Source organism: Hippocampus comes, unplaced genomic scaffold (genome assembly GCF_001891065.2).
Source record: "Hippocampus comes isolate QL1 unplaced genomic scaffold, H_comes_QL1_v1.1 scaffold9, whole genome shotgun sequence".
NCBI lineage: Eukaryota > Metazoa > Chordata > Actinopteri > Syngnathiformes > Syngnathidae > Hippocampus > Hippocampus comes.
In genome coordinates this window covers 1,628,861-1,654,486 of record NW_017805275.1, presented here as the reverse complement: position 1 = coordinate 1,654,486, position 25,626 = coordinate 1,628,861, and the positions used below count along the sequence as shown (strand labels likewise).

The following is a 25,626-nucleotide window of genomic DNA, read 5'->3' as shown; positions in this document are numbered from 1 at the left end:
GTCACCTGTCGCAATGCGGGATGCTCATACAAAATGGGCGCCCCGCCCATGGCGGAAGGAGCCCTATGCAACAGTACCTTATCTATGTACAGGGAGGGGCAGCTCGGCCTTCAATGATGATGCCTTCTCCATGCAACTGCTTTTTCAGGCCTTCACAGAGGAGTGGCAATTTTGCACCAGCTTTCCGTAGACGTTATTTGCTTCGCTCAGACTGCGTGGGGCTATTAGTGCTGGTGTTAGTGAATTACAGTTTTTTTTTTTTTTTTTTAAATCAATGGGTCTCATTTGCATCGAGATGAGTAATTTCTCCGCCAAATAAATGCATATAACCTCTTTAAAATCATGCAAATACCACTGCCGCACAGACACATTCTGCCTGGCCTTGTAGTTAGTAAAGCATTTCACCATCTGGATGTACTTTATGACTTAGACACTTTTGACTTGTTACACTTTTACCGGTTAGGGCCACCCAAAAGCCACACAATCCTTTCGTGAATTCAGACCTCAGACTTTGATTTCATACTTGAATGATATGACTTTGGCCTTATACAAATGTAGACGGTCTTTTTTTTTAAACCAAATATTTTCCGCTCTCTGTGTAGGCAAAATGTGTCCACACTGCCTCGTTTCTTTCAAAAAAACACATCCACAAGCATATAAAGCCTGCAAATAGCAGTAATTAGCCAAATGCTGTCCAATCTGAAGGAACTTTATAGAGATTTTCGTATGAAGAGACGTTCATAAGTAGAGGAACCACTGTCTGCAAGTATGTGTGTGTGTGTGTGTGTGTGTGTATATATATATATATATATACACACATGTACATATTTACACACAGTGGTGTTTTATAATAAAACATTATGACCTCTTAACTGACTGACCACTAAATATCTATGAAAGTAATTATGTAGCAAGGTCATATTTAGTTTCCGAAGTTACGATTCTGAAGTTCACTCTAATCAGCCTATCATTTCTTTGTTCAGTAAATTTTTGAGATATTGCAAGATTCATACTGACAAATGTTTATTCAATATCAAATAAATACTGTGGCCATCAGTAAAACATATGTGTACACAGTAATTCAGTCCTGGCTGTATACCATGGGCCACAAGTAAACCTGACACTGTTAACATGATTGTGTGTGTGTACTATTTATGTAACTAAACATAATATCAATGGCTACTCACCCCCTTTATTAATACAAAAGCATATAATAGTAATTGAATGATTAAAATCATGTGATGAATCTTTAAAAAAAAAAAGACCTTATTACTACATATAGACTTATCGTATTGAAATGGCATGACGTCCTCTTTGCAACCCCAAGACGATGCACTGTGTAATCTACTATCAATTTGACTAAAGAATCTACAACACGTCATCGTTAGGCCTACCAACAGTTCACATTAGTATTACTACACCTTGTGACAATTTTTTATTTTATTCATAAAGTTACCATGTCTACAACTAGTAAATTATAGAATAACTAAGAGTGTTTCATAATATTTTTCATAGCGATTAGCTTTTAGAGCGAACGACCAACTTCAAATACTTGCCTCAGAATCATGCCTCCCGTCATATTTCTCTTTTGTGTTTTGTGCATACGTCACACGACAGCTTGGTAATACGCCCTTCTTCAGATGATTCGAAAGAAAAATCCGACTGGCATTCTCACTTCTTAAATGTCGTAACTAATAACCCTTTCGGTGTTTTTTTTTCGCCACCATCTCAATCCATCATCCACGTGCTTTCTCAGCGTGCAGACTAAAATAGCAACGCGCATGCACACATAATGTTTCCTGTTCTGCCCCCCTCACCACTTCATAAAAACAAAATGAACGTAGAATAGAAGAAACACACTCACACACCACACCACAATCACACATACAGGCACAGTGAAATCGCGTTGATCACACAGGAGAGATTCTATCGCGTGCAGTCAACTATTGCGCGGTGATTTTTATGGGAAACGATTTTTCGGTCCCGTACAAATGATCCCACGGAAACGACATGCTATCGGAAATGATCATTACCGTGAAATCCTCAGGCCTGTATATGTGCCCTGCGAATGACTTGGGATAGACTTCAGCAACTCCCCGCAACCCTCTTCAGGATAAGCACTGTTGAAAGTGGACGGATTACTTGACTGGGCAAATTTTTTTAAACTGCTTTTTTTTCGCCGCTTTCGGATTTCAAAGGCTCATTCCTGCTGACATGCATCACTCAGTCTTAGACTAACAACATGGGTGCAACCAGAGAGGAGCTACTTTACAAAAACAGTCATTGCTGCCAAAATAGCGATTTGCTTGCTTTGCTATACTTAGTTACTTTTCTGATGTCCCCATCACCACCACCACCCGTCCTCTTCCCAAGTGACTAACCACTTCATTTCTTGGTAAGAAACACACAACATGAGCAGAATCAAAAGCAGGGATTTATCCATGTTTGAAACCTTTGACCCGAGGTATGTGTTTCCAAGCTGCAAATATTTTGCTTCCTCACCGATACAACTCGACACGTGAAGGGCGCATGAGAGAGCTGCTGCATTACTCTTACTGTTACACCAATCAACTTAATGAACAATGCGGTTTGGCAGTTAATTTTATGTTGTTAAATGTTGAAGGATTTAAAATGTTACTTAATTAAGGATTTGTAATTTTTTTTTTAACATATTGTTCATGGTATGACTACATGGACATTTTTCCGACAGTTGTTTTTCAACACCCAACCGAATGACATATGGAAACTTTGCGTGTACAGTATATGCTTCTGCTGACGAGCATCGCATGCGGCCAGTTTCAACACAGCTGGACAGAAAGCAAACGCTGAGGGGAAAACGAAAATCTTCCGATATAGCTCATCTGAATAATGAATAATAATTGAAGTCTTCCTACGTGAACGGTCATTTGAACTCCACGTGGCATGAGAGGAAAAATATATGGAAGATTTACATGAAATTGCAGAGACATTACCAAGTTGTTTTTTGTTTTGTTTTGTTTTGTTTTGTTTTGCGTAGACCACCGTGAAGGTTTGCCAAGTTAGCGCTGTTCAGCTCGCTTTCCTCACATATCACTGAAGATGAATGGGAATGCCGCGGATGGCTTGTGACACACAGCAGAACTCAACACTGATTGCAAGTTCAAAGCTCTAAGCGAGAATCAAGATAGGTTAAGTGCATCCTATCAGCCACGGTGCTATGATGTTTTGATCTGCACCACTTGTCAAGTGGGAGAAAGTCTTCCGAAGGCCATGCTAAATTTATCAAGAAAAATATGAGGGAACAGGAGCACACGTGTTGTGAGCATTTGTGTGTTCCAATTTTTGGATTATTTTTATCACAGATTCACTGTTTCACCACACTTTCTCATTAGTGCAACAGAAAATAGGGCTGAACTATTCATCAAATTCAAATTTCAAATTGACGTTGCACAGCAGAATATAATTTTCAAATCACAAAGGCGGAAAAAACTGCTTCATTTCAGTCACTTGTTGTGCTTTATATACATATACTGTATATATATATATATATATATATATATATATATATATATATATATATAGAGAGAGAGAGAGAGAGGTATAGGTATGGTTTTACTTTGTATATCGTGTCTAGATAAGCTTTGTTGCTTAAGAAGTACAGTGTACTTGTTTGCATATCATTGTTTCATGAATAATGAAAAGCCACACATTTGCATTATTGTTGTAATCAGACTTATGATTCATGGATTTATGCTCACGGCACACTAGAATTTGGTAAAGTTGTTGTAGCAAATGCATTGAGATACCTTCGGTAATCGTTCTTATTAATTCATGGTTGATTTACCTTTGTTTTAGTGTAGGCATAAGCTATGAGACCAAAACATGTATCTTTAATAAATGTGATACTATAATCGAGATTAATATGTTGCTTGTTTGTTTAAAAATACAGGGTGACAGGACCTTGAAAAAAATAATCACCTATTGAATCTTAATCGCAATATTGAGGAAAAAAATTGCAACTTGATCATTTTTTTTCTAAATTGTTCAGCCCTAACAGAAACTGTTTTGAAACGTTTGGGTTCAGCATTGCTTGGTGGTCCGGTTCAGATGGTCTTAAAAGCCACTGGTTCCGCACCCTGTTTTAACAGTTACGATCAGTGACACTTTTTTTGTATTTTTTTACTATTTGTAGTTTGCATTCCATCTTTTAATCACATGTAATCCAGGTAAATGTTTTCCCACATGCTCTGAAGATATTCTGAAACGACTTGCGATGTGTTTCAAACATGCACTGGTGAACCCCCACTTCCCTGCGTGTATGGTTTTCTCCTTTTACAGTTGGCCTCCTGTTGTAAATGAACCACAACACTCCGAGAGACCTCAGACCACAATCGAATGAATCGTGGTCAGAAATTCCTCTCAACATTGTGTCTTCTCCTCAGAGTCAGACTGCAGCTCCTCGCCTTTCAAAACCACGTTTTGGGTCGTTCGTGTCTGCGGGGCCTGCATCGTCGTATTCGCGCTGCTTTTGTCGCTCGCTGTGGAAATGAGCTTCGTGCCCCTCTCGCCACGTGTTGCTTCTTCAGGGGGTTCAAGCAAACAATAGGAGACATTGTCAGACCCTGAAATCCAACACATTGCACCAGTTTGTCACACTAACGGGTTGAGCTTTGTCCTGGCATGTGCTTCCCGTCACTCCCAGTTTACATTCCTACTACGGAAACTCAAAGAATCAGTGGCAATGTTTTTTGTGGCCGTGCATTGTGGAATGCACATGATTAATGTCCACTCATGCATCCTATCCTCTTGTGTAGATCATAATGCTTTATGATCACCAGGGGGGAAGTTCAGGTGTTATAGGAGATTGTTGAAGAAAAAAAAAACAACTACAACAACAAAAAAAGAGAATACAAATACATAGAAAGAAACTGTTATTTACAGCAACTCTTTTGAATAATGAACTTGGTGGAGGCCGTTATTTGTACTGATTCATGAATTAATCCATCCATCCATTTTCTGATCCGCTTATCCTCACAAGGGCTGCGGGGCTGGCTGGAGCTTATCCCAGCTGTCATCGGGCAGTAGGCGGGGTGCACCCTGAACTTGTTGCCAGCCAATCACAGGGCACACATAGACAAACAAACAACCGCGCTCACACTCACACCTTGGGACAATTTAGAGTGTTCCATTAACCTGCCACGCATGTTTTTGGAATGTGGAAGGAAACCGGAGTACCCGGAGAAAACCCACGCAGGCACGAGGAAAACATGCCAACTCCACACAGGAAAGCCGGAGCCAGAATCGAACCCTGCATTTCTGCACTGTGAGGCGGACACGCTAACCAGTCGTCCACCGAGCCGCCTTCATGAATTAAAGTTAAACATTATTACAATTGACACCAAGTGTAAACAAAATAAATGGACTATTATTAGAAAATTTAAGGGAATTTCTTTCGATTTGAGGGAGGAGTTTTAATTGAGAAAGGCCTCTAGTCATCGCAAATGGATGACGTGCCCACTGATATATTGGTGTGCACGTCAATTTGAGGCACGGCCATGACAGTATGTTTTTTTTTGGGGGGGGGTTGTTTTTGTTTTGTTTTTTTAAATAGCATATCACATTCAAGACGCTTTCTCCAAATGATGCAAGATGAACTTAAAAGGTGTCTGTTTTTTTTTTTAATGCAATCTTTATTTGTTTTTAATGGATGACACGGCTGGTGACTTATTGGGCATGGCGTCTATTTGAGAGCTATCCGATATATTCGTTACTGTTCTCGTGTTTCCAATCTGTTTCCAATCAGCTCTGTTTCCTTCAATTCATGGCACTCTTCCTGGTTGCAATCATGCACATATTTTAGTGAATGTGATTCCTCAAGCAGAATTCCCACTTTCATCCCAAACGACACAGTTAACGAAAGAAGTGCGGTGAAAAAGGGGGCCGCATTCACATTTCTCGCTCAGAGACCCCTCCGAAAGGGAACTATAGCAACATCATTCAAATAGCCAATCCTGCAGGCCACTCATGTTTGATTGACACTTGGCCACAGAGCACACTGATGGACAAGTGGCATTTATGAGGCCATTACATGAAAGCGTATTCACGAGGCCGTGCTCCGCATTGCAAAACGGCACCGGTCACATGCGGCGCCACATATTTGTGGCATATTTATCAGCTACTTCTTCATGTCCTCAATGGTGCCATTGTGTGTGAATTCCATTAGCAATTCTGTTGTAGTAAGCCCAAGAGTATCAGGGCCCGCATTGTAAGGGACAAATGTCAACCCCTTCCAGACGCTTCTGAACGAAGCCTCCAGAGCTTTGCAATCAATGATTTTTCATCCGCTGTTGAATATGCAAAGAGTCTCCTAATCGCCTGCATGGCTGTTTTTCAACATGTGCACTGGGGGAGAGAGAAGAGAGAGGCCAGCCACACCCCTCTTCTGAGTGGCCCTCAATGACGAGAAGAAAAGGGGAAGAGAGATTCTGGCCCGTTCTTTCTCTTAATGAGCAAATCAATGCATCTGTCCCTCAAGAGAGACAGGCATAGGGGACTTATTGGGGACCCCGAGGACCAGGCCAAAACACTCACATAAGAAGCAGTTACTGCTTGCTGTGAATGGAATCCTTTTCGAACTTGCACAACAATAAACAGGCTATAGCCTCACATTGAGCAGAGCTGCAATTAATTCAGCAGTTTGACCTGCTTGCTAGCTTCTCCTTGTTACCGCCGCTGGAGGCCTCCTGGCTCTTGGGGGCTTCACGCATACATAAACACGCGAAATGTCCTCCGAATTTCCAGTGAACCTGTCCCATATTGTGCATTTGTAAGCTGTTGCCGTGTTTTGTTGTATGAGTTTTATACAGGCAAGTCTGAATTTAGAGTTGTGCACTTTGCTTGTTGTTGTACCAGTGAGCACTGATGTCTGCTGGAAGAGAGGCTTGTGTTGAAAATTAGAGTGGCTACAATTGGGTGCATTTACATTTTAATTTTATATTGTCCATGTAATGTACTTTGTATCTTTATATCAAGTACAGGAAAAAGGGAGAACCAATGTCTCTTTGACAGTCGATGCTTGACAGTCCCGAAGCAGACTTATAGCTGCTCTCCCATTGGCTAAGAGGGACCTCTACCGAACGTGTCTTTGTGTGGAGATAGATAGACACGTGTCTATGCAGCGTCCTTGTCATTCGCCCCTCAGGCCATGCGGTGTTTGGATAGTTATATGTAAATGTGAATCGCCCAGAAAAAGTGTTCACCAGTCGGGCGATCACTCACTATGCTGATGTTTGCCTTGGACATTTTCAAAGAATTTTTAAAGGGCCGACAAAAGCAAACTTCCTTGGATCATTTCTTTACAAAACGCCTGGCAAAAACCACTTCTGAGAGAGAATGTGAACTAAATAGGGCAAAAAACGACGCAGGGACGCAGTTGAAAGTTAAATGACCATCATTTTTATTCTTTATTCTATTCTTTGTTTTTAACATTGTGCACAACTCTCATTTATTGTGCAATAATCTAATTGTAACATGTATTTGTTACATATTTTGATGCATTTTTATGCTTCATAAAACATTTATGTCTGAATTTTGGGCGGCTTGGAATGGATTAGGGCATTTATATGGAAAATGCGTCTCTACTTACAAAATCTCTTTCTCCAAGAAATCTCTTCCCAAACCAATTATTTTCGTAATTAGAGGTACCACTATATTACCGTATTTTTTATTTTATGTTAACTGTTCTGGAAAGCGCTTTGTTACAGCTACAGCTGTTGTGAAAGCGCTGTATAAATCAAGATGTGTTGTATTTTGGGTTGAAATACAGTGTACAGTACAGTGTTTAAATCCCTTGTTTTGTCTGCCACTTTACTAGTAAACTAATTAGGATGGACAAATAAACAGCTTGAAGCATTCAAGATAACTGCACTTTAATACTTAGTAGTAGTGGTGCGACAATTAATTGATTAATCAACAGCGAATCGATAATCGAACCAAGCAACAGCTATAAGTAAGATTTACACTGAATATTTTACTCTAAAATGTTACTAAGTTTAGACTGAGACCAAATTTAGGCTTTATAGAGTAAAAATGTACTCTATGAAATTACTGTGTAGTAATTATATTTGTGTTTAATCAAAATAAGTCATTTGCAAACATAACTATTTATTTTTGTGTATTTTCTCTGCTGTCAATTTGAAAAACAAATGTTTGTGAATAAAGAGGTGGAAATTCCCATTCATCGATGAATCAACAATAATAACAATTGACATATTAATCAATAATTAAACTAGTCATTAGTTTCAGGCCTACTTGAATTTGAATAGAGTTTGAATATGTTTTAATCTGTTTAAATTTGTTTGAAGCATGTAGGAGAGGTAAAGCCATATTGTCTCTCTGTATCACAGCTGGGTCTGCGATGTATCCCCCATGGTGGACAGGTTCACTGTACCACGAAGACAAAGCAACACCCCCAAAACAAGTTAGAGCTTCGCATATTTCGATTGTGCATCCCATATGACTGTGAAAACACCCCCCTCCACACACACACACACACACACACACACATACACACACACACACACACACACACACACACACACACACACACACACACACACACACACATACAACAGCAACATGCTCATGGTAGAGTGCACCTAAAGGAGGGGAGGCTGGGGTCTGGGCAGGCTGGGCGTGGTCGTGAAGGGGTGCGCGCACGCACGCACGCACGCACGCACGCACGCACGCACGCACATACATATTAAACTGGTCTTTCGTCTTTACGTGGATTATTTTGAGCCTTAAGATTGGCGGTTGGGTCTCATGTATGCGCTTTCACAATTTAAAGGGAGGAGCTGGTGGCAGATCAGGATAGGGAGGGAGATGGAGAGGGGCCGGGGGAACCCTCAAATAGTCCCAATTTGTGGCAGCTCATGCCTTCATAATGAAGTCCAATGAAGCGAGAAAGTGCTTGCTTAAGGCTGCAGTCCTGATGTTCCCCAGACAGCTTTGACATGAGTGGAAACAAGAAGTCTACTTTTGAAAGACCAATTATTGAAGTTTTAATAACATGAGAACTCTGTGTTCTATCAACACAATATATGGGGAATTTAGCTGGAAATCATGCAACAAGTGACAGTTTTCAATCATAATTGGAGTACTCTCTGGGAGCATAACTGGACAAATCTGTCGTGTACTGAAAATATACAACATTATATTAGTACATTAAACATCTTATGTAGTTGTAAATTCAAAGTGGAATGGCTTCATTCATGAAATTGAAGCAAAAGATGACTAGATTGTTCAACTGCCAGGTCCTTCAGCATAGCTTCTACTGTAACTACCAAATCTTGTCAGTTTCTTATTCATTACATAACTATTTGTGTAGAGAAAAAAAAATCAACACAATCTGTCCTCGGACACTCCAATGACCTTCTTTTGTTTGAAATTCAAGGTGTCAGTTCGATGAGCATCAAGGAATGAATTGTTTGTGTGTATTTTGCTTTTTTGGGGGGCTTTTTTTCTGAGAATTTGATTCTATCATTGGAGTCGGATCCTAAGCCATCACAATCTTTTTTGAATGTTTTACAGTGGTTAACTACTTTTTACACTTTTTGAGATATTTTTTCACAAGTATGACGAAAGTCAGCTTAGCATCACACCTTTGTCATTAGTATTAAAACCAAGCATTTACTGGTTTCACATCTTAACATCATAGAGATTCTTTTTACACTTGGATGTCAGTTAAAAATGCTAAACTGTGACTTCAAACACTGACTGTACAGTTAATAAATGTTTTATAAACGCAAAGGTTTAAACATATTTTCATTTTAATTGCTTCCTGTGGGGGGAAAAAATGGATTTTATATTGTTTTATGAACTCCTTTGCTGGAGTTGGTCACATTTCAAATTGTTAATAAGATCAAAATAGTGTCATTGAAAGAGAAAAGGCAAGGACGGTGGTCAAAATATTGACTTCTTTGTCCCTCAAATGGATTTAAATTGAACTATAACAATACATCTGTGATTACATTTTGCTTTCTCCTCTTATGCTCTTTCACTCTTCTCTTGTGATTTTTTTTTTTCTCTTGCAGATCTGGTTTGCATTTGTCAATGGCTTCTCGGGTCAGATTCTGTTTGAACGCTGGTGCATCGGCTTGTACAACGTGGTGAGTGTTGATAAAAGCTTTGCAGTCTACTGAGCTTAACGCTCCCAAAAGAGCTGTGGTTGGAAGCAGCTCTTCATTGCGGGATTGTGTCACGAACATCCTGAAAACCCTCCAGTGTATTAATGACCCTTTGTCAAAGACCAACCTTCCCCTGTGGCCTAAACTATGCACTGAATGTGAAAGAACAACAGTTTGGCTTGCTCCAGGAAGTGCCGTTAACCAGCGCAGCTATGCTTGTATGATATTAAAAAGCAAAGGAAGGGGAGTCCCGCAGGGCTCTATAGTGGGGTCACTCCTAATTAAGTCATATTTCATATCTGTCATGACTTTGCTGAAGTAAAAATGTCCATCTGTATGCTTCTGATCCTTAAGTGGACGTTCTTGCAGTCTTGTCCCTCGCATTAATTTCTCAGTAAACGACCTTCTCGGTCACACTGGTGGGTGCAGCCCAAATTCCTGTGGCTCCGTGGGAGTCTGTCGGAGGCATTGGTCTGAATCCGCTCCTAAATGGAGGTCTTCCCCGGAATAAGAAAGCGTGTCACGCAGACCAATGCCTATGCAGACGTCTACTCCTGATGGTACCAATGAGAAGTCACACTAAGGGACCCACTCAAGCCTCGGCCTCTAAACCCCTTCTAAACACCATCTCTCGCATTACAACACTGCTAAATCATTGCACTTTTAGCCAGGCTGGAATACCATCCGATGAGAGAGATGAGTTTTTTAAGCGAGCAGATGTGACACATCCAAAGTAAGGAAATATGAGAGGTTTTATAGTCTTCTCACTTATCCTCAGTGGTTCAAAACAAAGAGAGTGGGCCAGGAAGAGGAAAAAATGAAGAAATCTCAACAGGTATTTGCTTCGAGCTGTGAACCTGCAATACGAGCAAAGTGGAAGGTTTGCATGGCATCATTGTCTGACGAAAGCATGCAAATCGTTCAATATTGTTCTTTTTTTTTTTTATTTAAAACGCAAAGACCTAAAACAAGATTTAAATGATAAAAAAACACATCTAGAGGTTATTGTTTTCCATTGAATTATGAATGAACCTTTTTTTCCCCTTTTTTTAATCAAGAGTTAGAGATGCATGTTTTTTTGGGCAGCAAATTAAAATGGATAAAAAAAAAGTCAACATTTTGAGTTAGGTGTTTTACAGTGTTGTTATTTTACAGTGGAGAAAAAACTGACTGAAAACTGAGAAGTTAATTATGACATCCGCCAGTGTATAAAAGTTCAAAAACTTGCTTTACTGTCTGTCTTTCATTGGATAGAAGTCATATTCAGCAGTTGATTTTGAAACCATAATTTCACCCATACAAACCTTTCCCCCGTAAATAATTACTTTCTAAATCAGGCATGAAATATTTAAACATTTGAAGTGTACGTCTACTATCATTCCCAGACTGCAAAAACTAAAGCTCCAACCACTAAATGTGTACGTACGATGGCCAATTCAGATTAATAGCCGTGGGCCTCCACATTACAACATGGGATATTTGCAAAGAAAGAGGTCATACAGATGGATTTTTTAAAACAACTTTTATTTGGCTAAAACACCGACAGACACATACCCCCCCGCCCCCCAAACAATGCAGAAGGCATCTAGTTATTCCAGTAGCATCCTAGAACCGTTCTGAGTCACTCTTGTCACACGAGGCAAGTTCGCGAGCTTCACCACGCAACAGTGCAGCCTTTGGAAACATGTTTGTTACGTGTTGGAGAAACGCTGTGGATGCAAAGGACTTATTATTGTTGTCAGCGATGGTGGGAATCGGTCACCAAACAAACAACCGAGAGGCAGATGTTGCACTGCAGACATGGCTGTATTTATGGCACGCGTTCCCGATGCCAACTCAAGATTCTTCTTTTCGCTCTCAATTGCTACTTAAACAGTCATACGCCGCGATGCATACAGTCTTTCTTATTTCTTTCTTCAGCCAGCCTGCTCTACCCTCCTGGGTGCACATTCCAACTGCAATGTGGCTGATGAATATTCAGTATGAGGGTGGACTCAGACAGTTTAATTGGTCCACTGTGACATGATTGGTCATTTGCATTGGTAAGATGTGCCAGGACTATGGGTAAATCTTTTGATAGCTTGAAGCTTGGCAGTAAAAAAATCAGAACTATTCCACATCACTTAAAAGGCACAGGGTTCAAAGATTGGGGGAAAAAGTAACAACTAGTCTAAAAAAAAAAAAATCACTTTTTCCCAAGTGTTATTTCTGTACAGAAAGTGAAGGAGGAAGATTATTAGGCGAATAACTTTTCTGTGATTTTAAAATTGATTGTCCAACTCCAACATTTGTTGTGGAAACTAAAAAAAAAAAAAGTTGAATTTTTTGCTTTATTGCGAACCACTACTTTTAACTATTGTTTCTGAGAAACTGCCTAACATCTGTATTGCGTGGAGTCCACAGCCAAAAATGCTCAGATGACCGCAGCATTAGGCTAGCAGTACAACATGATTCTTAGACACGGAAGCAGGAAGTAGTCCTAGTTCTAGTTTGACGAAAACATTGACACTCACTAGCAATTTGATGCGGATGAGAATGACGATGTGAACATAATAGGAAGGAATTTGAAGCTAAAAACAAAGGACTGAAAAGGAGCCCTGATATTTCGTTTTTCTTCTGTCCATGTGTTTTAATTTGTTGTCCAGATCTTCACCGCCCTGCCTCCTCTCACTCTGGGAATATTTGAGCGCTCATGTCGGAAAGAAAACATGCTGAAGTACCCAGAGCTCTACAAAACCTCCCAGAATGCAATGGGATTCAACACCAAGGTAAACTGCTTTTGCAGCACTTTTTCATGGAGTAATACTTGCTGTTGCCCAAGTTGGGGGTTAGCCCTGGGCTAGTGTGACCTGTCTAGTTAGCCAGGCAGGGTAATTTTAGCGGGGGTTGGGACAGTGTTGGGTTCCTCTTATTAAAACAACAATGAAGATGTCTCCTCTTTTAAGCACAGGGGGCTCCTGTACGCTCCTCACATGCGTGGTGACCTGGTTAGTGCGGCGTTAAGGTGGAACAAAGAGCGATTTGCCATGGGGGTCACGGGCAGGCAAGGTCAGACGGGTGTTTGGGCCGGTGGTGCAGAAAGAACCAGGGGGGTGTAAAAGATGTCACATGATGCTGTTTGCCATGGAGAATTATGCAATTTGTTTAAGCACAAAACCATTTGTTCAAGTTTACCCTCAAGCACACGGGATGACGTTGCGTCAGTCCTAGAATCAGTTGGTGAGATATGAAGCAGAACGTGATGTATATTACTGTATACACGACTCACTAAAATTTGGGATATTAGATTTTCGGGGGAAAGTTTAGGATGGACATAAAAAAAATGTACTATAACCTTTACACGTGAGCTTAATTTGATTTTTAAAGGGCATTTTCCTTTTTATACTGTAGACCTGTTATTAGCCGTTACCTTGATTGAGCCCGTGGGGCATCAGGTGTCAAACTCCGGTCATCTGGCCCGCTTTCCTGCATGTTTTCCAGCTCTCCTTGTTATAACACACTTGATTCAAATGATCAGAATCATTATCAGGCTGCCACAGAGCTTGCTTGATGAGCTGGTCATTTGAAGCAGGTGTGTTGCAGCAAGGAAAGCTGGAAAACACACAGGAAAACGGCCCCCGAGGACCGGAGTTTGACACCTATGCTCTAGGTCAACGACAAGTGACTGCTGCATGTGGCTACAATGCATCTGCCGCATTACCTGTATATTATATTTATACACAACAAAACAAAAGATCAATAAGTAATAGTCATCTCATACGTACCAATGGCATCTATTAGCGCTTCACTTTAGCTCTAATACAGTAGTTCTCAACTGGGCTTTTCAAATTGATTATTTGGATTGCTCTAATAATTCCACAGCTGGGGCCAAGATTCGAACCCTGACCTTCAGAACTCTCCACACACACATATGCGCACACGCACGCATTTTCTCCATGACCTGACATGAAATCGAATCTGTGGCCATGTCTGCAGCTTGTTGTTGACACCGACTTGTGCACTTTATTCTTGTGTATTTTATTCTGCCCAATTGTTTTCTTGAGTTAAAAAAACTCATCTTTTTTAGATTGTGAAACAAAGCTTTTTCTGTTGAGGTGAGGGGAGGAAATAACCCAGGGTGGCAGAATGTGAATTTTTCACCTTTTAACAACATATTCCTTACACTTAGGTCACCCACATAAACCTCTCTTTATGTAGCCTTGGTGTTTACAGCCATGGGCCAATTTGCCCCTCCCTTCCCACCTCGCCCATTCAACAACAGTCCGCTCAATATTTGTCTTAACATTAATTACCGGATTCAGTGATTGGATTCAGTGATTGTGTGTGTGTGCGTGCGTGCGTCCTTGTGCAATTAGGAGAGCCACAAAGACAAAATCTATGCAACACAGGTCCCACTGTGACAGCCAATTATGAACATTTATTGATTTCATTAGCATTCATCCTTTGCGGAGGGGTTTTGTATGCACTCCCACTGGTTTGTGAGCAGAATTGTGAAGGCCAAACTGTGAGGCTAATTGGCATAAATGTGCTTGTAGAATGAATGATAATTTGGGCAGCATCTGACCAGCGAGAAGGAGGGGTGGGACGGGGGATTCTTTTAGCGTAATGGCTTTTGTGGACACAGTGAGAGGGTGAGGTAATCCAGGGAGGGGTGGGAAGTTGGAGGAGCATGCTTGGGAGGGCGGGGGTGGGGCGCAATTGGACTTTGGTAAATTAGGATAGGAAAGGTGAGGAGGTCGGGCCACTGAGGCCAATGTGCACAAGCAACGGCCTACAGCCCCAATTCAGCCCAGTTCCATTTAAAGAAGTGTCATTCATACCAATTAAAATCCCCCGAAACGGTCCAGTTTTCAAGGCTTACAGCTTGTTTTACATAACGCTTTACGGACAGATGTGCTGAATCAGTCAAAAAGTGTGTTTAAAATCCACTCAATGAAAAGAGCCCGGACCATTTATTTTTGAAGTCTTGGTGTTAAATTTTTGGTACCAACATGGACATCCCAAGTGGGGCATTTTTTATGTTGGCAGAATAGATTTCGTGGTAATTTCACGCTACATCGCTCATTAGTGTTTTACTTGGCACGTGCTGTGTGGAATGTATATTTGGAGCAAGTTTGTTTTACGCTCGATGTCAAAGACTCACCTTACGTCTGCATATACCAACAGGCTTTAATAATTTTCAGTACCTTGACAACTCAGAGTACGTGTGTGTACGTACGTGCATGTGCGTGTGTGTACACACACTCAAATCTGCTTACTTAAGGCTTAAGCTTGTCACTTAGCTGGCATACAATGTGCTGAGTCTGAATGAAATTAACTGTTTATCAGTCAAGGAATCATTTTCAGCCACAACATGGGCATAGAACACTGGACGTGAGGAAGTTTACCCAAAATAGTTATCATGTCAAAATATGTTTTCATGTAAATATATATAATATTCTAATTGTAAATATAAATATCTAATGAAAACTAACAAGAGAACATATATGATAATAAATAATAACATATCCATTATTTTCAGAAATAAGAAGTAAAAAAAAAACGTGGAATGTAGAGGATAATAAAAAGCAATCAACTTATTGCAGTAATGGTATGATAATAAATAGACTAACTACAAAGTAATTACACTGGTCAACAAATGTTAAAATATTTAAATCAGAGATTCAAGTAAATTTTTCAAGATGAATTTTTTGCACTGATTCAGTCTGCCCTCGTTTTTTTTTCTCAAGCACGAATTATGAATTAAGAGTTAGATTGAGCAGCAGGTGATTTTTTTTTTCTTGAAACATCATCGCCATAAATTGCAATGCATGGTAAAATCCGTATGACCAAGCTTTTATAGATCACATTTAAAAACAAAAAGATGAAAATATCTCAAATACCTGATGACCACATTTTTTAAATCGGCGTCAAAACTATGATATGTATCACATAAAGCCATCTCTGAAAATTTGCTGCTGACCAGTATTGTTTATTAAATAATTAAATAATGGCATCAAATAACTTTTTTATTGAAAAGATAATTTATATGGTAATGATTGTATAATCTGCAATAGCAAAAATACAAAAAGATTCAGATTGTCATAATAAAAATATTTAAAAAATTAAGTATATTTAAAAATCAATTATTCAAATTGGAATGAATTTAAAACAAGTAATCTTCATTCCAAGAATTACTCTGGTAGTACAAGTTTGGTATTTTTTTTCATCCATCCAGATCCATCCATTATCCGAACCGCTTATCCTAATGAGGGCCGTGGGCCTGCTGGAGTCTATCCCAGCTGTCTTTGGGCAGCAAGTGGGGTACACCCTGAACTGGTTCCCACAACTTTTCGCGCTCACAATCACACCCTGGGGGCAATTCAGAGTGTTCAATTAACCTACGGTGCATGTTTTTGGAATGTGGGAGGAAACCGGAGTACCCAGAAAAAACCCACGCAGGCACGGGGTTTACATGCAAACTCCACACAGACCGGAATATCCGGAGAAAGCCCGCGCAGGCACAGGGTTAACATGCTAACTCCACACAGTAAGGTCAAGGCCTGGAATCGAACCCTACGCCTCTGCACTGTGAGCCGGACGTGCTATCACCGTGCTGCCCTGGAATTTTTCCAATCATTTGATCAGGGCCACCAAATGATGTCAGAGGTGATCGAGTTGCCCTCAAAGACCACATGAGTAGCCTGCAAGCTGTTCTCACAATAGCCCCGTTAGTCAGTGTTCATAGCAAGCCAAATTGGACATTGGGATTTCCCAGGAATGTTGTAGAAATGTGAAAATCTAAACACTTGCAGAGACAGCAACGCGTCACTTATACTGTAGGTATGTATCGCTTTCCTACCCGGTTAAACTAATGTTGATAATTACTTACAAGTCGTTAAAACATTAAAAAGGCTCTTTGAGCAAATTTAATATTTCAGAAGTGCAAATCACACTGGTAGCCCTTTGCATTAGTCACTCCCAATGAAGTAAGTCTCAGTTAAAAAAAAAAAAAAAAAAAAAAGTTTGGTCGTAACACGAGCGACATGTTACTTTCCACGCCACTTTTTCCTTCCAAAATGCATTTTAATCTACTTGCGCTTCACTGCCACTCCCTCCACCCAGTCGCACCCACAGAAGGATATACAACGTGTCTGTCAGCGGGGTGGCCATTGAAAGTGGGGGGCCCCGACAAAACCGCCACTTAGCCTAGCGCTGGGCTAGCACAAAGGCCCCAGGTCAGAGGTTGCTTGGTAGGCAGGAGCTCCCCACACTCTTTTGTATCCACCCCTCTCCCTTCCTCTCTTGTTGGAATTTTTGACCATCTCCAACCCCCTCCCTTCTTTTTTTTTCTTTGCAGGTCTTCTGGGCTCATTGTCTGAACGGCCTCTTCCATTCCGTCATCCTCTTCTGGTTCCCTCTCAAAGCCTTCCAGCACGGTGAGCAGCTCCCGGAGATTCACGATGAGGAGGGAGTGCAGTCAGCGTCGCATACTTTGTCTTAATTAGCGCTTTCTGCATGCGTCCACTGGTCAATTGCTAACATGTGTCTCCTGTCCTCCAGTCACAACGGGACACGCACTCTATATCGTGTTAGCACCACTTCTTCATTCCAATTCATGTAAACGAGGCTTAAGGGATTGTTTTACAGTCAAATACAGTGGAACCTCTAAAGTGGAAAGCCTCCAAAGTGGTACAATATGGTGTTCAAACTCTGTTTTTTCCAAAATATGCCTCAACAGTCAGACGTCAGCAAATCTTGTCCGTCTTCACGGAAAAAATGCAGATGTTAGCGTAAATAGCATGTCGTTAAAATAACAATACACCATGTCTCGTATGTAAATTGACCAGAGAAGCTTGGAAGTGAGCTGTTTCCTTTCAACTCCCCATTATGTGCCGATCAGTTTATTTAGTTTTAGTTTTCCCACACTTGCACGAAGACTCTCAAATGTCTGTTGATGTGAATGTCACTGTCAATCGTGGTTTGTCTGTATGTGCCGTGCCATTGACTGGCGCCCATTCGTCGGTTGACTCCACTTCTTGCCCAAAATAAGCTGGGATAGACCCCAACTCACTCTACATAATGTGCTCCCTCGCCATATCACAGTTTTTTAAGCAATCATGTCTGTAGGTTTTACTTATTATAATATACTCATGTGTGTGAAAAGGGAGTCACGGTCACTCGTGAATTTTTAAGCCCTCTGTGTAAACACACGAATGTAACAGCTGCTGTCGGCCACAGCTCATGCCCAGACACTCACACAAAGACTCGCCGGTGAGTCGCACAGCCGCCCCGCCTGCCCTTTCCTCTTAAAACCACATGTAGTACACGTACACAGACTCTATAATACATACAGTGATATTCTATACATTTTATACGTTCATATTTTTACTGGACTCGACTTTGCATTTTATTCACGTGTTTGCTTCCAGCTGAGTGGCAGCCGTTTAGGGACGGTGTAGACGCCAGGTGACCGTTTACTGTCAGCATCAAAACCATCATGTTATTGTGCAACTATAACTGATTTCATTCACTTTGTCGATAGTGTAGCCTCTGAAACTTTCAATCCCCATACAGATACAGTGTTTGGCAATGGAAGGACACCTGACTATCTCCTTTTAGGAAACATGGTTTACACGGTAAGTAAGCATACATCACACACACACACACACACACACACAAACACACAAACATCTGACGTGTCTCCAAAAACATTTTTTGTGGAAAAGTAAGCGTTTGTATTCATCTCGTTGTTATTTGTGTGTTGCAGTTTGTTGTCATCACAGTTTGCCTTAAAGCAGGCCTGGAAACCTCATCCTGGACTATGGTAGATATGAGTAATCATATTTTTTGGGGTGTAGGATATCAGCCTTATATGTATAGGATTATGCCTTCTTCAGGAAAATGTTTACTTTTTTCCTCATTAGAAGTATATTCTCATAAAATTGTGATTCTCAACATTCTGCTTATCACACTACAACGTTCTACTCATAAAATTATGGTCTTTTCAATAAAATGATTATGTTTTCTTGTAGCATGTGTATTCAGAAATAAATTTTGGCTTTTTTTTTCCCCTAAAAACAATTACATCGGACTCATAAGATGCCTTCTTTTCACACGCAATCCTGAAACATTATTTGGATCACAACACAACATTTTCCCTGATATAAATATCACTGAGTCCCATCTGTTTTCTTTTTTTTCCCTGTGTGGTAATACTCAAGAACTACTGTGAATGTGTTTTTCTCTCAGCATTCACACCAATATGAGAAGCATTCCAAATAAAGCCACTGCCACAATGTTAGCGTGGCTCACTGACGCTGTGCTTTGGTGTTTGCAGTTCAGTCACATCGCCATCTGGGGCAGCATTTGCCTGTGGGTGGTGTTTTTTGTCATCTACTCGTCCCTGTGGCCCCTCATCCCTCTGGCCCCCGACATGTCGGGCGAGGTAAGCACACGCGCGCACACACCTGCGTTACCTCACGAGTGACTCTGTGCGGCAGAGGCTCGCGAGCGCACCTTTTGTAAGGAGAAGCAGAGGCTCGGAGCCTGTCAGAACTCCGGCTTGCGTTGCATAATCACTTAATTGGGCCAATTAGGAGTCTGTTTGTGTTACGCCGGCCTCCCTCTGCGCTGAGTATCCGCAGGTGACGCTGAGACAGCGAGGCAGTCTGCCAGCAAAACAAATCCAGTTGAGGCGAGTCGCGCCTGTGTCGCAGGAAGCAGACGACCCTGAAACTGTTTGCTTTTTTTTTTTTAACGTTTTCCTCTTGTGACCGTTACGTCTTGTGTCTCTGGTCCACATCAACAACTGATGTTTCCCACTACATTCTTAGTTCTCATCACCATAAAGTAAAGTACCAAAATCCTGGCAGGAAGTTGCTCGACATATGCAGATTTCATTCCATGCGCTGTTTATGACGCGTGGTGTGTTATTTTTTTCCTTGCATGTTTATATATGGCTTATGCCAAGAATGGTAAAAAGCATATATTTGGAGAGACATACAGCATTTTTTTTTTTTTTTTTTACTCAACTGCAGGGACATTTAGCAGTTTAAGTGGAGTGGAGGCCCTTTGTTTCAACCCAACCATGTTCTACTATATTGAACTTGATTTAAAAGCAAAACCAAATTGACTATTAGAGATTTAAGGTACGAACCGTGGTAGGCTGGGTGCCACATAAACAACATTATGGATGATTCTCGATGATGCCATCTCCATGTAACACACGGTCGTCTTTATGTAGTCCTGTGCAGGGTACCTCATTCATCCACGTTAGAAACCTTCTACATTCTTTCGGAGGTGCTGTTTTGTTTAGTTTTGGAGTCAAACCACGATTATCAGCGAACTCTTTTTCCTGCAAGTGTCCGATGGGTGTATTTTCCCAGGAGACTTTGGGCCTCGTGTGACCCAATAGCTGCACACGCACACACTCTATACAGTAGTATTCCTTGCTCTGTGCTTTCATGGGCGCACCGCAGCACTCCACTGAACGCACTAATGCTGTCCTGGGACAAGCTCGTAACCTTACACAACAGATGACCCCTCCCGCCCCTCCTCTGCAATATACGCACCCCAACTTGGGGATGCCAGCGCACGCACATCTTTCTTTCTTTGTATGAAACCTGAGACTGCATCACAGAGGAAGATCTTGTTTAAGACCTGGGACACACAATCTTTCACAAAGACCATCACCCCCAACCAAGAGACCCCCCGCCCTTGACGTCAACTTCAATCTGCATGTCTTCTGCCCTTGCCTCTACCTCTGTTCCTCAACTACTTGTTGGGTCAGCATGTTTTTCCTTCTTTGTCTACCCCCACCTTTGACAAAAACAGCCCCAGGGTGCCAGAACTCTCCTCTCCTCTTTGTCATCCTCCATGTGGTGTCATGGTAACACATTCATCAATGTCAGGCATAATATTTTCGCTCTTGACAGGACAGGTGCAGAATCCATCCGTCAAAATCGCACACACGTCAGATACCCCATACACACGCATACCCCAAATGTCGGACATGGATATCAAATAACAGACGAGATAATACAATTTCTGTAGAAACTGTAAATGAATGCTGAGTGGTTGACGCCAAACTGAAATGCTGAAAAGTAAATTGAATTGTTGAAATGTGAAATGTAACACATGAAGTTGGAATAGTTTGAAACAGTCAAGAAATGCTGATGGGGGTGGTATCTATGTGAAATGTCTCTTCATTTGGAGATTTAAATAAAACTGTGGGACATTTGAGAATATGATAAATAGTTCTGGACAGGTCCTAAATTAGTTGCAGGGTGGTTATAATTGGTTGAGAAGTGTGGCTGGATGATATCCAGTAAATCTATCCTGTATCTCTTAGTTTGGGAATTCTATTGGAAAATGTGGAAGAGTGGGAACAATGGGAATTTAATGAATCATGCGAAGATAGAATGGTAGCCGGAATATTGATTTGGAAGTTTGAATGGTATGAAGCAGTTGAGAAATGTTGCAGGACAAAAAAGTGGGTGCCACAATCCAGATCCAAATTTTGGTGTCGAAAGAATAATGTATATTTGAATGCTTTTCAGCACCAAAAATGTCCCGGGAGTTCATCATTATGGTTTATTTAGGACTGCATCATACCAAGTGCTGTTTCTAATGTTTTAATCCCTCTCACCTAGTTTAATAAAAACTTTTTTTTTAGCTGGCACTTCAAAAGAAATCACCCTGTCATATTTCCTGATGTATTTACTGTTGTTTATGACTCGTGTCTGTGTAATGTTTTTCCACCCTTCTGCCTCTGTGGCATTTGCATCGTCAGACTCTTTTCAGCCGCTCGACTGCACAATGAATAACAGACTGCATTGTACAGTTTGAGTGTCAAACCCCATCTTGGTCTTGTCTAAAAACTGCAAATCCCACTGCTGAATTTCAAGTGTTGACGGTTTTTTGTGTTTGTGTGTGTCTTTGTTGGTGAATGCATGCAGAGAGGATGGACGAGTTGAGCAAGAAGGTCTCTGTTTGCTTTCCCCGCTGGAGCTCTTTTGTGGCATTATTGGCAGATTTGTCTGTGCTGGTGTTGTTTTAGGGGCTGGCCCGTGTCAACGAGGCTGTCAGTGCCGTGATGAAAAGGGAGCAGGATCTTTGTTTTCACTCTTTTTTTCACGTCACTGTTATTTGCTGTCTGTTCATCATCGCAGGCATTGAAGTTAATGGTGCAGAAGCTGTTCATCTCTGCTTGAAGCCGTCTGTGGGCTAAGGCAGCGGTCGCCAGCTATTTTGCGCTGTGGTTTCTCACAAAGCAAAATTTTACAGACCAGCATACAGGAGGTGGTGGGGGAGACAGGACAAATATACAAATTAAAGAACGCTTATCTTGCCTCATATGGGTGACGTTGTTAAAATATGCCCACCTGAGTGTGTTTTCTCTGAGTGTTTCAGCTTCTTCCCACATTCCAAAAATAAGCATTTCAAGTTCATGCCAATATTGTACAGTATCTGTACAATACACATACATCAAAGGTAAACACTGATACAACTTCACCAGCCTGACACGTATTGTACCTTCGGAATAAGAGGAATGTCGGCTTGCCATTCGGCAAGCACCAAGTTATGAGCCAGATCGCCTGCTTCGCTCCACACTGCTCAGCTGTGGCCGAGCCAGCATGCTCCTGTCAAGAAGCCACATTGAGAAAAGAGAATTAATTGATGGTGGTATCATTTAAGTTGTCCTGTCACAGTTTAGTTATTTGACTTCTTTAAAGTCACTTGATCTGGTATTGAACATCCAAGAGGTACACTGCATCAGTACGCAGTCACATCGCATTAGTTTGCATTGGTTGATATCCACCAGACACGCACATCTTCTTTATGTATGTATGGACGCCTTTAAAATAGTTTCCTTAGTATTCAGCCTGACACATGGCATAGATGAAATGTCTTATGTCATAGGCTACATTTCAATAAAATGTGTGTCAGGACTGTTAGAAATGACAGCAATGACAGGTTGTTACTCTAAAAAGGGTTATACTTTATTGAAACTCATACCATGTTCAAAAGAAAGACATGGTTTTGATCAATGTTTGAAGACTCTCAATCAGGGGTGATCACCCTTTTTTGATTCTCGTTCTACTTTGCGAGCAGCCAACCCCCCGAAACTGACCAGTTCCGTGTCAACTTCGCTAACCTCCGACTTGGCAGCAGTCCACGGTCTCTCAATCCAGCACCATCCATTGTTTGGGCACCCTGCTCATTTCTCCATCGACATGAACGTGAGTGTGTGAATGGTGAATTGTCTCGTGTCCTGCGATTGACTGGGGACCAGTCCAGGGTGTGCCCCACATAGGCCCAAAGTCAGTTAGGGTAGGCTTCGGCTCATATGTGACCGCTGATGAGAACAAGTAATAGAGAAAATGGATGTCATGGATGACTGGAAGAATTGAGCATCGTGTACATGCATGTGGTTACTCTCACCATGTGAATGTACTCTGCAAGGACAAAAGCTTTGGGACACAACTCTTAATCAATATACAGTCTTAATCAGGCTGAATTGGAGCTCCTAGTTTGCATTAAGTCTTCATTTTCCATCTGATCCAAAACATTTTGGGCACTTGTGCGATGCCAACTTTGTGGGAACAGCTTGGGCAAGAACATGTTTTGCAAACAACCCACACCAGTCAGTCAGTTTATTAGTTTGTCCTGAAAGTGCAGCCCCCCCATCCCACAGGACTCCTTTCAATCCCATCTCGCTCCTGAGGGCCGCCGCTGGTATGAGGCGTCATTCAGGCTCGCTCAAGACAAATGTTTGTTGTTGCTTTGTTTGCATTCTTTTACTGTTTATTTAGGTAACCTTGTCTTGTGGGTTCTGTTCTGTTGGATTTCAACATATAAATTGCCATATTGACATACTATTATTTTTTTAAAGCACCTCTTTTTAAAAAATATACACTGTAATGAATCAGAAACAGTCTAGTCATGATTAATTTGGTTTAATTTTTTTTTTTTTTAAACAAAACAAAATAAAACAATGGCCACTCTATACACCACAGTGTGTTCATGGAAAACGGCTGTGCAGACAGTAAACAAATAATTAAAAAGGCCTATTGACAATTGTTTGACTGACTAAAAAAAATAAAAATGGACGTGTGACCCATTTTGAGCCCCACCACTTAGTTTGGGAATGCCTGATTTAATCTAATGATTTATTTTTCAAGCTTTTCATAGTCTGACTTACACTATCAACTCCTGATTTATTTTTCAAAAGGCTCGTTGGACAGCTTAAACGTCGTCATTAAACTGTGACAAAGACTGGATGAACGTGAAAGTAATGAAAGCAACTCACAAGAAAAGCAGGCAAAATTTCCACCCGTTTGTAATTTTGCCGTCTAATTTGGGTCCCATCACCTTGTTATATGGTCGTGTGGCCGAGCCACACAGAAAAGCTTCATTCATCGGTTTATGCCATTAGCGGGGGGGAAGACACTTTTTGATTTCCTGTCGTTTGGGGTTTCCTCCAGGCGCCGTGTTTTGTCACGCATCAAAGTCAATTTGCAGCTAATGGCTGGCCGATTAGCTCATTTGAGTCAAACGTGCCGCTTTGATACTTTTGACACTGATGGTGCGCGCGCGCGCGTGTGTGTGTGTGTGTGTGTGTGTGTGTGTGTGTGTGTGTGTGTGTGTGTGTGTGTGTGTTTATCCTGGGGGCCCTCGTGTGTGTCACGTTACAGGAAGGGCACAACTGAGGGGGCCCCAGCAGTTTGAACAAGTGGCACATCACAATGCGAGGAGCGCAAAGTTGTGCACTTTGACACGCAATGACAGAACGTTTCAATGCAAGCGGCCCAAAGTAAACACGGTCTTGCACAGAAAGCTGAAAGACACATGACCCCCCCTCAAGCTCCTTCCTACAAAGACCCCCCCTCCCAAAAAAAAAACCCCTCCTGAATCTCCTCAATCGCGTATGGATTTTAAATGAAAATACCACAGGAGCGCAATCTCGAAATGTTGATGTTTCCCAACATGACACACTGATAAACGAGTACTTAACTTTCGATTGTGCATGATTAAATTGGGGTCAACTGAGGTAATTTTCCAGTCTTTTCCTCAAAAATGTTTCAGCATTTTAATCATGCGCAACTGATGTACATGTCCAAATGAATAAAATGCAATGTAACCAAAGGGCTTTGTTTCCCCAGTATGAGCAAGGATAAGATCCATCTTATTACATTATTGACTTTAAGCGGAAGTCATAAGTGTGTTTCAAAAATCAAACATGAACAACTGCACCGTGTTGTTGAGGCAACACATAGTGTAGGTACACTCTGGGTCTTAGAATATGGGACATTTTTATTGAAGACTTAAAGGGAGCATTTCATGATAAATTGGCTTTATTAATTGCTTGTATCTAAATACAGTGGTACCTTCTCCGCCTTTTATTTATTTTTGGGTTTTTGAGACAAAAAAATAATTATGAATGAGGTTCAGGTATGCTGGTTCTTGAACGAAGTGA

At 41.2% G+C, this 25,626-nt stretch overlaps 1 protein-coding gene across 6 annotated transcripts in view; it reads left to right on the top strand.

The window, feature by feature from the left end:
• atp8a1 (ATPase phospholipid transporting 8A1) overlaps nt 1-25,626 on the top strand; it is a 116,091-nt gene that overhangs the window by 79,422 nt on the left and 11,043 nt on the right. For all 6 annotated transcript variants that reach the window (XM_019869885.1, XM_019869883.1, XM_019869884.1 and 3 more), the window contains 6 exons: nt 10,074-10,148; nt 12,812-12,934; nt 17,506-17,584; nt 18,723-18,784; nt 18,916-18,972; nt 19,486-19,593. In XM_019869885.1, the coding sequence (XP_019725444.1) occupies nt 10,074-10,148; nt 12,812-12,934; nt 17,506-17,584; nt 18,723-18,784; nt 18,916-18,972; nt 19,486-19,593 (504 nt within the window). The remainder of the gene's footprint in view (nt 1-10,073; nt 10,149-12,811; nt 12,935-17,505; nt 17,585-18,722; nt 18,785-18,915; nt 18,973-19,485; nt 19,594-25,626) is intronic.